Source organism: Haliaeetus leucocephalus, unplaced genomic scaffold, assembly GCF_000737465.1.
Source record: "Haliaeetus leucocephalus isolate CR32 unplaced genomic scaffold, Haliaeetus_leucocephalus-4.0 Scaffold646, whole genome shotgun sequence".
Taxonomy (NCBI): domain Eukaryota; kingdom Metazoa; phylum Chordata; class Aves; order Accipitriformes; family Accipitridae; genus Haliaeetus; species Haliaeetus leucocephalus.
The window spans coordinates 4,575,338-4,588,539 of NW_010973082.1; the positions used below are offsets into that span (position 1 = coordinate 4,575,338).

General features: G+C 39.1%; 1 protein-coding gene across 1 annotated transcript; it reads left to right on the top strand.

Moving 5' to 3' along the window:
* The first annotated feature begins 1,953 nt into the window (after positions 1-1,953).
* LOC104838745 (chromosome unknown open reading frame, human C17orf67) lies at positions 1,954-5,984 on the top strand. The gene is made up of 3 exons (XM_010578664.1): positions 1,954-2,008; positions 2,689-2,789; positions 5,868-5,984. The coding sequence occupies exons 1-3, from the start codon at positions 1,954-1,956 to the stop codon at positions 5,982-5,984; spliced, it is 273 nt and encodes a 90-aa protein (XP_010576966.1).
* The last annotated feature ends 7,218 nt before the right edge of the window (positions 5,985-13,202 follow it).

A 13,202-nucleotide genomic window follows, 5' to 3' on the forward strand; every position in this document is an offset into this window, starting at 1 on the left:
GCCTGCGCTGGGCCGGGGGGCAGCCGGCAGCGCCCAGGGCGGGAGGAGACGAGCGGCGGGCGCCAGGGATGCGCTGGGGCGGCGGGAGCGGAAGCGGCGGAGGGCGGTTGCCAGGCGACGGGCGCCGCCCGGAAACGGGGCGGGCGGGTTCGTTCGTTAGCGGTTTATCGCGACTCCCGGCAGCCGCGACAGCGTGTGGCAGAGCGGCCCGGCTTCAGCGGGAGCGGGCCGGGGGCTCGCTGGGGCAGAGGGCCGCGGCCGCTGGGCGGCGAAGGGCCTCGGTGGAGGAGGCTGCCCGGCTGCCGCAGTATTTGTTCCTGTGTTACCCCAACCATAAGTGCTTCCCCCCCACTAGTTTCCTTCTGTCCTTACAGGTTACGCTGTTTCCCCTGTACCGGTTCTAAAAATAGTTGCTGCTGTTAGAAACCACAGTGGTTTGCGCTTTCAAAACAGCATCTCGAACAATTGCATAAATCCACACAACAGACACAGCCCTTCTTGGATTTTAGGCTGTTGGTGTCTTAAAACACACGCTGAAAAATGCAAATATTCCATGGTTCGGCAGTGCTTGGGTTTCCGAGAAAAGTCCCATAACGGGACGTCGGAACCCCAGAACTGCCCAGCCCCTGAACTGCTTCGTTTCCATCACCTGCTTTCACTCCGGTCCAGCCCTCACACCTCCAGAGCTCTCCCTTTTAGCCCACGAGTCTGTCAGATTTTTACAAACTGATAAGTGACTGTGCGAGCAGTTGTGCTAAGCCAGCCCGGCTAGCTAAGGAGACGTGCCTCGCTGGTGTTCCCTGAAGCTAAGGTCACCCCGAAGGTGTCCGTCTGAGGGGGCATTCGCAGAGCCCCTCTTCTCACCTGCTGTTTGATTTCTTGAACCTTTCCGTATCGTAACGTTTTTGAGACCCCCAGCGCTCTGCCAGGTCTCACTGAAACTGGCCAACTCGTGCAGACATGGTGGCACAGCCAGAATAAACACCACTTCTTTAGGAAATAAACAGGCACAGATGAGAAGGGCTGCTCAGAGCCAGGCTGGCAAAGCCTGGGGGGATCCCTGTGGTGCGGGAGGTACGGGGATGTGCCGCACCTGTCCCTCGGAGGGCAAGTGCTAATTACGCACATCCCTTGTGCGAGAGCTGGTGATGAATCCTGACTACCTATTTCATATGCTATATTCAAAGGGACACTTATTTCTTTTCCTACAAATCGGTGATGCTGGTGCCGTATGTCCAGTACAGGGCTGCTCAGGGGAGATCTGGACAGTCACAGTTCTCAAGGCAGAAACTAGCTGTTTGCAATGACATTCGTTAACCTACATTCTTACTTCACACTATGCTTACTAGTAAGGACATTTATAATCCTGTTTTCTACTAACTTGACCTGAAATGAGAAGAGTTATGTGAGTTTTCATTTGTTCTATTAATTTGACAAAAATCTCTCTGCTGTGTTTTTCAGCAGCAATAATTTGGCTTTGCTGGAGTTAAACCACATTAATATGTACTTCTGAGCTGGAGTAAAGTTAGAGACAATTTCTGAAAAAGGGGCCCCTTTGCGGCTGCTTTTGAGATTAACATTCAGTAATGGGCAATTGTTTCTTTTAAAGAACAATAGTTTACCTTAGGCACCGAAAACCATGGCTTGCTATGCTAAATGTAAGGTGATGTGTTTTATTTTCACAAATTTAGAATAGCCAGTGTAACTCCGAAGCCTGAAGTGGAAAAAAGGTCTTCTATTTTCTTTCCCTCAGGAACAGAGTTATGCTGAGAATGTGTGAGCAGATAATAGCCTAATTCAAAACTTCAGGCCAGATGTTTTCAAAATCATACTATCGCTCAAATTAGTTAAAGCATAAACAAACATTTGTGACTGACGTAGCGACTTCAAATAGGCTAATGCCTCAGTCAGCGTTACTCATTTTGGAACAGACTGAGAGAAAGCAGAATCAAAATGAAGAAGTTACTTGTGGTTGTCTTCTTTTTGGTCCTGATGACCACTTTTACAGGTAGGAGTTTATATAAAACAAACCTGCATATGTATGTAGAGCTGCAGAGCATATTATAGTAGTACTAGTATTTTAACTTTGTATTTTAGTATTTTCATATTTCATTTCTTATACTTAACTATTTTTACATTGCAGTCTTCCCATGATCTTATTTTTAACAATTGTGGTCTTGTATTAGATACTCTCTGCATTACCATACTGTAGTCATTTATTCTAAAACCAAAGAGCTTAATTTTACAAGCTTACTATTTTAGTATTACTTTACCAAGGTCCTGCAAGTTAAATGTTCAATGCAATCTCTTCTTTGCACCAATAGTCTAGCTCATCACTTTGAAAAACAATCCTAAACAATAAAGCAACACAGAAAAGCACAAAGAGTTGGAAGAGTTACTAATGTCAGTGGTTAGACAGTGCTGTTATATTTTCTCATTTTAGAGAGTAACATGAATATGTAAGGTTTGCTTCATACTGGTAGATCTATAGAAAGCACAAGTCTAAAAATGGTTTAAAATTCCACTCATATCTCCTGGAATGCAATATCCCCTGGGAAGGGGCTGTAATGAAAGAACACTTTGTATATAGACAAAAATCAGGTTTGGAGACATTTCATTTTACAACAGACAGATAAAATATTAACTTTTTGGTAATTTCAGAACTAATTTCTGCTTTTCTGTCTTTAGACACTTCACCAATTTTGACTGAAAAAGGTGCCAAACAGATTCTGAGAACCCGTCGTGAAGATAGACCGAGAAAAGCTGGTTTCCCTGATGAGCCAATGAGGGTGATTTATTATATTTATTTTTAAATTACATTAACTAAAAAAAAAAAAAAAGACCAACACCACCAAAACTCCCAAAACATTTGTGCTTAGTATTAAATTTCTGTAGATTTAATTCCAAGCAATACATTATGAATATGACCCTTTTAAGCAGCTGAGTTCTTCCATGGAATATTAAAAAAACCCTTTACATTCTTTCAATTACTGTTAAGTAGCATTCTGTAAGTGCTGACTATTTCTCAGGAAATGTATGCTTGCAGAATGTGGAAATTATTTATCACGGTTCAAAAATGCCGATTAAATTATTGAGAAGAAAGTGGCTTTTCATTTATAGAAATGTGGATTTCATCAGGTTGTTCCTGAAAACTAAATAACAGGAAATGTCTTCTGCTTACAGTACATTCTGCACTCAAGGCAGAAAGGAGATGTAGGTGTCAGTGGTCAGTGTGGAGATTGAGGTAGTTCTAAACTAGCTTCTAAAATCGCTTACTTTCATTCACTTATTTATGAATGCTACAGATAGGATGGTTTGTTATGATATTGTAGAAGTTTTTAGTTGCTAGCTTAATGCAACAGCATTGTTTTTGCATGCAATATTTACATTTATTTATTTCTAAACCATATTGCAACAAAAGAAAAAATAAAAGAATTAAAGACCCTTCTGTTTTACTTGTTTTGACAAGATGTAACATATAATTCTGCACTTCTCAAGAGGTACTTAAAGTATTTTAAAATTACTGCCTTTTTCTTTCCAGAGTAAATAAACTGTGCTAAAATTACATGGTTCTGAAGAGGCAAAACCCACAGAAGCTAGAAAGCACACAATAGATTGTGCACATATGACGAATACAAGGGGCTCAGTTTAGCAAGGTGCTGAACACTTCTGAACTCGGTAGGACATGAAGAGTGCTGTGTACCTTGCAGGACTGAGCTCAGTGTGTGCCAGGATTGTGGAGACAGCTAGTGGTTTTCCCTTTCCAATGGTTATAGTATACCTGCCAAAAAGAATCCACCTGGTTGTATGCCACTCCTGATGTACACACTTCTTTGTCAAGTGTGACGGCCACCACAAATCAAAGCTGTCACAAGGATATTGCACCATGCTTATTAACAATCTTGTACAATGAAGACTGTACAACAGCGTGAAAAAACAGAAGGCGTGGGCTTCACCACTGCCCACAACATTCAGGATTGGGTTGGTTTCTAAGCTGTTGTTAAATGAGCCTTGTAGTTTTTGCAAATTAGCGGGAATACAGCTCCTGTCTATGCTTATGCTTAATACACCACCATGATTATATAACATGTTATAACATATATTAAATACAAAACAAATAAACAGTAGAGAAGTTGGATTGAGTTAAATCCTGTATTGCAAGAAGTTACATGCATACATACAACACTCTTAGTCTATGGTTTAGTTTTAGGTAGTCCTGTGAGGAGCAGGGAGTTGGACTTGATGATCCTTGTGGGTCCCTTCCAACTCAAGATATTCTATGATTTTAGGTGGGGAATAGAGGGATCCAGGGCTAGAGAAGTGTTTGGTTACTGACCTCTGCTGCTCTGTCCTTGCCACTTTCCATCCTACTAGGATTAGTAGCAAACACTTGTTGAGAAATTCCAACCTTCTTTTTCTTTCTTTCTTTTTTTTTCCTGTACAGCAACACTGGCTTTCTGTAAGAAAACCCAAACATAAGACTATTTGTTTTTCTCACTAAATGTCAAGGTTTTCAGTAGAAAAGGAAATAATCTTCTGATAAAGAAACTATCCCCCCCCCGCCATCTGGAACATGGAGATTTTCCCTTGTGAATGAAGGTGCGTGGCTGCTGTATCCCTGTGCACAGTTCTACCACTGGCTCAAGGAGAAAAAACGATTTTGTATGGATTCTTTGTAGCAGAATGAAATGAATGCTGGGATGAACCCACCTTTGTTCATCTATTTTAAGCAAAAGCTGTTTGTACTAGGCCAGATCATGCTGAGCTGGGGAATTTAATTTGCAATTCTTTGTGACACTATTTGACTTCCACAGTGCTGTTTCAGTCAAAAAGCCTGTTAAGCTACAGACAACAAGATCTGCCATCTTTGATTATTTTAAAAATGTCATTTATGTTACCAGCATGTTTTAATCTTACTTTGACCAAGACCCTGCTCTTTATCATGTGGCATCTTCTCAGTCATACGGTCCTGTTCTCCGCAAGTTCCTAATGCAATCTCACAGAGGGATTTGAGCCAAGTCTCCCTGTGCTGTGAGGACAGAAAGCACAGAAAAAGGCAGGACACTAATGCTTCCTGCTGGCACCCAGTGTACCAACCCTCTGGTCAGCACAAAGAACAGAGAACTGGATGACAGCAGGAATACTTGGCCAGCGCAAAGGGTTTACGCTACAGCTTCCATTCCTACAATGCCTACTGTGCAAAGCAATGGGGGTATATTTTGAAAAAATGTATCTAGTGTTCACAAAGCTTATGAGCCCACATGCACTGGGACTGTAACTTTTAAAAGTAAATTTTGTTCCTGACGGAGGTCAAGTTTTTGGTACACAGCCCACTTTAGTTTGAGAACTTGTTGCTTACACCAAAACCCCTATAAATTAGCATGGGAAATTCAGATTATTTTATGTATCACAGAAAGACCAATCAGCACTGACGCATGCTACTTACTAGAACCCGTCAGAGTACTGCCACATGATCCTATAAGGGGTTAATGTTTTTTAAACAGCAGGAATCAATTTTCAAAAGAGGCTACAACAGACCTATCTGTGAGAATCCTTCTGTATGCTCAGGACCAACAGAGGCTTCTGTGTCGATATGCAAATAAGAAATGTGTATTCAGAATTCCTAATTTATGAATATTGTTGTAAAATTCTTGCTCAACACCTTTACTGATCTGGATGATGATGTCACTCATTAAATATTGCTAGGTTGGGGCAAGCTGACTAGCAACACCATTTCACTACATTTGACAATTTTAAGGGGTGAATTAATCGCTCTTATATAAGCTGTAAAATTCTCCTGGTTCATTGGCCTGACATTAGACTTGAGTGATTACATAATTAAATTACTTTTTCTTTTCTTCAAATAGGAGCATATGCTTTACCTTCAGCGCTTGGAGCAGAGATCAGAAGAACAATTCCTTGAACACTGGTTGAATCCACATTGTTTGCCACACTGCAACAGGGATTTAGTGCATCCAATCTAATGGTTTTGCCTACCCTGCAATCGGTATATATATTTCTTTTACAGTGCATATTTCTTTCTGCATAACAAAAGGTAGAGCCACAAACAATAAGAGGAGAGAATGGCTGGAGGAAGTACCTTGTGCTGAAAGGCGTCTGGCAACAGAGCAGTGGCAGGGAACATAAGTGTCCTAGGCATCAACTATGTTACTGTAGTTCTGTTCGTGTTAATAAAATATTTGGTTATGCATTTCTCTGCTATATGGACATAAGTTGGTGACTGCACAACATTCTTATTAATGTTGCTTCATATTGCTCCTGTTTCTTTCCTGTCTGCTTGTGCGCCTTTTCCAACTCATATGTTTAAGTCTTGCACTTGTTCACTTAGCTCTCAGTAGGACTGCGGCAGGATTAAACTCATATTTGTCATCCTTGAAATATTTAAGATGCAGTCTGACCTGCTAGGAGTTGAGCCTGTTCTGCAGTCTCTCAGCTATAATAATCTGCTAGCTGCTGATTTTTTAAATAGAATTCACTATTTAGCGCACATGCTGGTAAACATTAACATAGAACATTTTCACAGAGCTTGCATGGGTTATTAGTTCTGTTTATGATTTTCAACATCAGTGTCATAGACAGCATCATTTGCTTTATTGCCTCTGTTTATCAGATGCATCATAGAGTTTAATAGGAAAATATACTTCACAGCACAGCTCAAAACCCAGGCACTATTCACAAGCTAATCGCTGACAAAATGACACATCCCAATAGTACTCCATGCACATTAGGTTTGTGATACGGTCATCCTTTTTTTCCTTGTGTGTTATGCATGCAGTATCAACATATCACTACATTAAAAAACTGTGATGTATTGTGGTAAGGAATGTAGAGAATTATAAAATAAACTCTTCCAATTACCCAATTGCCATTTGTGATACCAAAAAAAGAAGATATACCTACTTCTGTGTATTTTTATAACAGGATAAGCCTTCCTGCTTACATTCCTTAAACAGACAGGAAATTTGTCAACTGGGATAAGTTTGAATCATCACCACAATAGTGATACTATATCACTCACAATTAACTTTTTAACATAAAAGCTGCAGATTTAGTTCCATACTTTCAAAAGCATTTAAGCAGTAGAATACAGAGATGGTGTCTGTCAGGGCTGATCTGTTTCAAAAGACAGAAAGTTTGTCTGCTTAAAATTCTGCTATCTATTTGTACCTGTACATATCTAAATACCTTCGAAAATCTGGATGTTGTGGTAGACTGCAGTGGAGCTATGTTAATCCACAATAAGCCAAAGGTCTGAAACTTATTTAAAAACAAAAACATAAAATTCCCAATCCTTAGCCCTAGGAGGTAAGTTGGCAGTTTTCAAAAAATCTTCCAGCCGAGACAGTTGAAAGCTGGCTCACTTAGCCATTGTAATTCTTCACAATAGCTACTCACAGGCGATTGTGAAGAATTAATGTTAGAAAAGTGCTTAAATGATTTGAAGCCTTTAATATGTTATTAGTATGGCCAATGTTAGCCGTTTTTTACTTATATTTTCTTTTTTTTCTGCAGATCTCTTCATGGGCACTGAAGAGGATATATACTATGATTGTGTTAAGGAGGACAAGATTATTCCTGCATTGGCTACGTGCTCATGATAGAGCTGAGCCTCTTTGCATTACAGTGCAATCCTAGTGACATAGCAAAATTTTCAGCTATAAATGGCTAGATATGTTATAGACCACCATATATTTTCTACCAGTAATGACTGCATGCATGCATGAATAAACAAATCGAGGGTTTCCTCAGTTTCTGAAGTATGGGCAAGAATAAATCACTGGTTAGTCCTAGAGTATGCTTTTTAAGGGTACAGCTTTAGACTGTCTGGAGCAAAAGGAACTTAAGAGGGAGAGGTCCACAGAAAATTGGAGAATATAAACATGAAGAGAAGGACAGCTTTCTGGATTTTGGAGGAATGCTTAATTACAGTTTTCTAGGTTAAATAACAATGTTGTATGAAGACATAACATTTATGCAACACTAATCTATGTTTAATTGCCTGATGAGTATTTCATGTACTGTTTCATAATAAAAGCTTGATTCAAATCCATTTTCAGATTATATTATTATTTAGTCTCCCATACTATATGCTGACAAAAATCACTAGAAGTGAGGCTCAGTATCGTGAAGTACTAAGGAAATGTCAGAGGACTTTCTGGGATCAGCAGCTGGGAAGCACTATGGTGCAGTCTAATAATTTTGTAGTATCTCTGCACAACTTTTCCCTTTCCTTTACAATTCTCCCAGGCCAGGCACACATATCCAGCTGTTCCTCTTCTGCCTGCGTGCCTTTATAACTTATTCCTTGGTATAGAATATCTTGTACAGTCAAATGGCAGATATATGATATCTGCAAAACAACATGAAAAATGTCTTGATGGTTCTTACATGACTGTTACGATTTGTAATGGCAATAGAATTAGTTATGAATGGACCAAAGTAACCTTCAGAGTTCCTCACTGCAGTCACACTAAGAGCCTGAGGACTGGTAACAAAATAAAACACAATTTTATAAAGATACGTAAGGTAATTACTGCTGCAAAAGAGCATTTGATAGGCTGAAATAGATCAACAGTCCTACTACTATACTTTCCTTCCAGTAAGAGAGCTCTCCTAGATGACTCCAAGGAAATAATTTAAATCTCAAAGCATCAAAGGCTTGCTTTCCCCTACTGTCAAGATGAAATCATAGATTAAATCTGGGAGTGTAAAAAAGTATAATCAGGCTGCTATTGTGTGCTTCATTCATAATACTCTCAATACATAGATCTCAATTTGCATATCTCTATTGAAGTTAAAGTCATTAGGTGAAATCCTGGCTCTGTTTTTTTCTTGTGCAGTGAAAAATGCATGCTGACCCCAATTATGCCAACTTTCACCTAGTAAAAGTCCCATTTAAGTCCTTCTCTGAAATAAAAGAACTCCCACCTAGTTATATTCAGTCATGAGTTAGATAACTAGTAATGAATAGTAGCTTCTAGGTCTACCTTAGTAACACTGAGCTAATCCTAAAGCAAACATATGGAATAGAGATTGTTTATTGTTTTTAAGTTTGCTTTTCCGCATTAGGGCTGAAGGATATCATCTAGGTATCTCCAAAGAAAAGCTAAGTACTATTAAGTCTAATTTACAAGGAGAAAACTAGAAACACAGAAAGGTGAAGTACTTCTAGGTCCCTGTTCCATGTTCTCTCCCACTTCACAACGGAAAAAATTTTGGTATAGCGTTAATAGTCTTTAGCCCACATTTGTGTCAGGCAGATTCACCTAGCCAACGGGCAAAAGAGCAAACCCATATTTGCACTCAGATTCAAATCAAAACCATTACCAGTGTTTCTAGAATTCCAGCACTTAATCATCTTTACAAAAGTAAACTCTCTCTTAAAAGTATCTACATTTCTCTTCTGTGGTAGAACTGACCATTGAAGTACTTCCTTGTCCATCAAGACAAGAAAAACAGCAGACACCATATAGGGAAGTCTGAAACATGCAGAGTAAAGGGAGAAAAAAGTGTAAACAAAAAGAGAGAGAACAGAAAATTATGAGGGTAAAGAAGAAAACCCAAGACTGAAGCCTATCAGTGCCTCTGTAGTGATCATGAAGAACATAGCCAAGATATTTCTTTTTCAGACATCCAGCTCTTCTGCCAGATTTAAGAAACCAAGTCCTCCATTCATACAAATTAATGTGAGCCCTTCAAGGAAACAGAGAAACACCCTTCAACCTACCTGAGACACAGCCAAAGAAGAGGAGGCCATCACAGCACAGCAGACTTTCAGAAGTTTTCTCAGCATTGGCAAACACTGAAGTCTAAAGAGAGAGGGGAGGCATGAGTGTGACTGCTTCAGATGACTGCCGTGGATCTAGCAACCCCTCATCCTGCTTATTATACAGTTCTGTATGTCCATAAAATATATACAGTGTTTTACATGTAATCCAGTGGCCTAATAAAAGAACAGCATCTTAGGGTCAGGTATAAATAAATTAACTCAAGCATTTATTATGACTTAGCAGTGAAAAACCTCATACATAATTAGCATAAAAAGTTAACACTGCATAAACGTTATACTTAGTTATAGCTACAGAAATGATGTAATTCAGGTTTTTTTCAGTCCTTCAGTGTGGCTGCTCTACTGTGTTTTTATTCTCTTTACACAGATCTTTCCTTCAAAGCCATGCTGTGCTTGAAATCATCTAAAGTTGAACTAGATCAAGTGTGTTCAAGGACTAGTTGGAGGTTTAGTTTTGGTCATGTCTAAAATATTGGGAAGAATGCTAGACTTTTACACATGGATGCAAACCATTAGCTTCCCTGCTGGGTGAAGATTTATGATTATATGACATTACGTAATTAGAATTTGCATGTGAAAGCCATGAGAGGGCTTAATATAATGAAAATAGGAAGAACAACTGTTCTGAAAGTTGTAGACTGAAGATGGGAAAGTTGGCAAAATAGTTAATTTCCAAATGCTTTTACAGAAAAGGATTACAACAGACTTGGGAAAATCTTTCGTCCATGAAAGAGATAAACATACCATTAGCTTTAATCTCTGACTTGTTTTATATTCAGTGTCTGCTGTTTGTCTTTTCTCATCTGAAAAACTGCCCACTAGATGACACTGTTTCTGCGTATAAACGGTATCACAGCCCTCTATGGCCGTTTTACTCAAAATACTGCATTACTCCTTCTCCCTCCTTGTTTTTTTTTCTCCTTTTCTTGAAATGTTCGATGATTGAAATAAAAGTCACCTTTAAACTGTAAAAAAAGAAAAGACCTTTAGCCAATGGCTGAATTTTTTCCCCTTTGGATCCAAGATTGCTGTGAACGCGGATGTTAGTGTGGTGCCTGCCCAGTTACGTGGGTGCACTTAATTATGCCGTAGAAAGAAATGGTTGAAAGTTTCTACACAGCACATTGTAGTGGCTTGTGACTTTTTACTGTCTGCCATTCAAACACAGATCCTAAGAAAGGATTTTGTGTGTTTACAGAAGCTTTTCCCTCTCAGACTAGGTCTCATCAGATCTATCTTCAGTAACCCCAAAATGTAAGCTGCAGACTAATTGGTAAAAGCATCACTCTTCATGGCATGACATTATCTTATTATTATCTTTAGCAGCTGGAGTGATTATGGATTAGGTGCTGTACAAACCTGTACTGCAGAGGCAGACTGTGTCCAGGACCTGAAATGTAATACCTCTCTATAAAGAGTAGATAAATAATATCAACTCTAATTTAAATACACAACAGCTAGGGAAAAGAGACAAAGGCTGGAATTTTTGAAAGCATCAACTTCTTCAGCAAGGCCAAGACTAAAAGATTTTATCATAGCCAGATAAATAGTATATAAAGTAGCTATACTACTGCCACTTAACAATTTGGCAGTCCAACTACCTGGCTATTTCTACCAGACTGCCTTACCTTTCAGGAGAACATGCACTAGAAGTACTTACTAAGACTGGAATTTCCAGAAATTTCACTGAAAGCAAGTCAATCACTTGCTTTATTTGAAATTTACTTTCACAGTGGTGAAGGTAATAGAAAATGCAAAATTAAACTTATGTTTGTAGTTTAAATGATACAGTATTTGCCTGCTTCTCATGGAGGCCAAACAGGTGAGTGTACTCTTCTATTCACGATGACAGTACTGCTTCCCTGGAGCATTTCTGAAAAGTGAACATGAAAGACAGAGACAAAACAAATGCCTATAACAATCTGAAATTAAATAATGTGTATAGAAATGTTTCCCTGCAGTACTTTGGGGCTTTTTTTGCAATAGTTACAGCCTTGTTTTAAGTGTTAGAATCTTGTTTTCAATGAAGACTTGTGTTAGTCTGTCTTAATGAATGAATGCATAAATAAATTCTGAAGCAGTGGAGTGAAATTGGATTGATTGAATGTGATCACTGCAGTAGGAATCTCGCTTAGATTCTCAGTAAAAACTTATTTTTTAATGACTAAAGAGATCAGAGTGGACTTTAGAAGGTTATCTGAGCCTTTTATGGTCTACAAAGAGTAGAAAATCTTGTGAGAACTGTGTGTCTTGAGATTTCTGGTATGTGATTAGAAATGCTGAGTGATCTGTCTCCTTTCTGGCATTTTAATCCTTTTTCAGGTCTGGGTGTAAAGATGTGTACTAAAATGAAAAACAGTAAAAAGCAGAAAAGGTTCCATGAACTTTGAGCTAATACAACTATCCTTATTCTATCAAATACGCATGTCCAGCCCAGTGTAGGCTCAACATAAAACCAAAAGTTTGAAGCACTAGTATTATTCCAAATCTCAAGCTCATCTTGGTACTTCCTGTCTTTTTTTTGGGGGGGGATATTTCAGTAAGTGATGATCAGTTGAAGTACTATTCTTTTCCAGATTTGGGGGGATTTGGGCATCTCTCTTTTGCACAGTGTCTATAACATGAGCATCATACACATACCTTTATTGAACTGAGTGAGCCAACCTTAAATATAGGAGATCTTAGACCAAAGACAAAGTGGGGCAGAATATTGCTTCACTTTGAATTTTTCAGAATAAAGAGCAACTATTGAGTGGCTTCAAAAAATGAATTCGTCAAAATGCTCCAAATGTTCAGAATATATTTGGCTTACAGATTTGCTCTTGAACTCTTTTGGTGTGACTCTGAATATGTGCCTACAGTGCCTATAAAACTGAGACCAGAATCCAGTCCACAAAATGCCTGGCTTATCAGATCCATGGCACTTCTAGTACCCAGACACCAACAGAGCCCAGTATTTCACTTAATGCAATCAGGACTTACTTCTATATACTTCCCAGACACTGTATAGGATTAGTTCCAGCATCAGTAATAAAATTCAAGCAGATGAGAAAAATTATTCACACACATAATTATTTGCAGAATAAGAGCTTGTCCTGGTTCTTTAAGATACATAGGTCTAGTACATAGATTTAAACAGTTCAACCAGCAGCTTGCTCACATTTTGGTGGGCCAGTTTTACTTTTGGCCAAAACCAGGCCCAACAGACAAAGCTTGACTACTCTGAGTGTTGTCACAGCCTCTCCTGATCAGTTAGAGGCACAGCTTGAACTAAGCCCTGCAGAATGATGGGTTTGCCCCTCTCTGGTTGGGAGACAATGGGCCAAGCAATGTCCATAAGATGACTATAGTAGAGCTCACCTACCTCACAGGGGTCTGAGTCATGGCTGAT

Bases quoted from the DNA above. Each gene is read 5' to 3' on its own strand.
- LOC104838745 (XM_010578664.1), top strand. From the start codon at position 1,954: ATGAAGAAGTTACTTGTGGTTGTCTTCTTTTTGGTCCTGATGACCACT. The intron at 2,009-2,688 runs GTAGGAGTTTAT...TTCTGTCTTTAG, and splicing joins CCTGATGACCACTTTTACAG to ACACTTCACCAATTTTGACT. The intron at 2,790-5,867 runs GTGATTTATTAT...TTCTTCAAATAG, and splicing joins TCCCTGATGAGCCAATGAGG to GAGCATATGCTTTACCTTCA.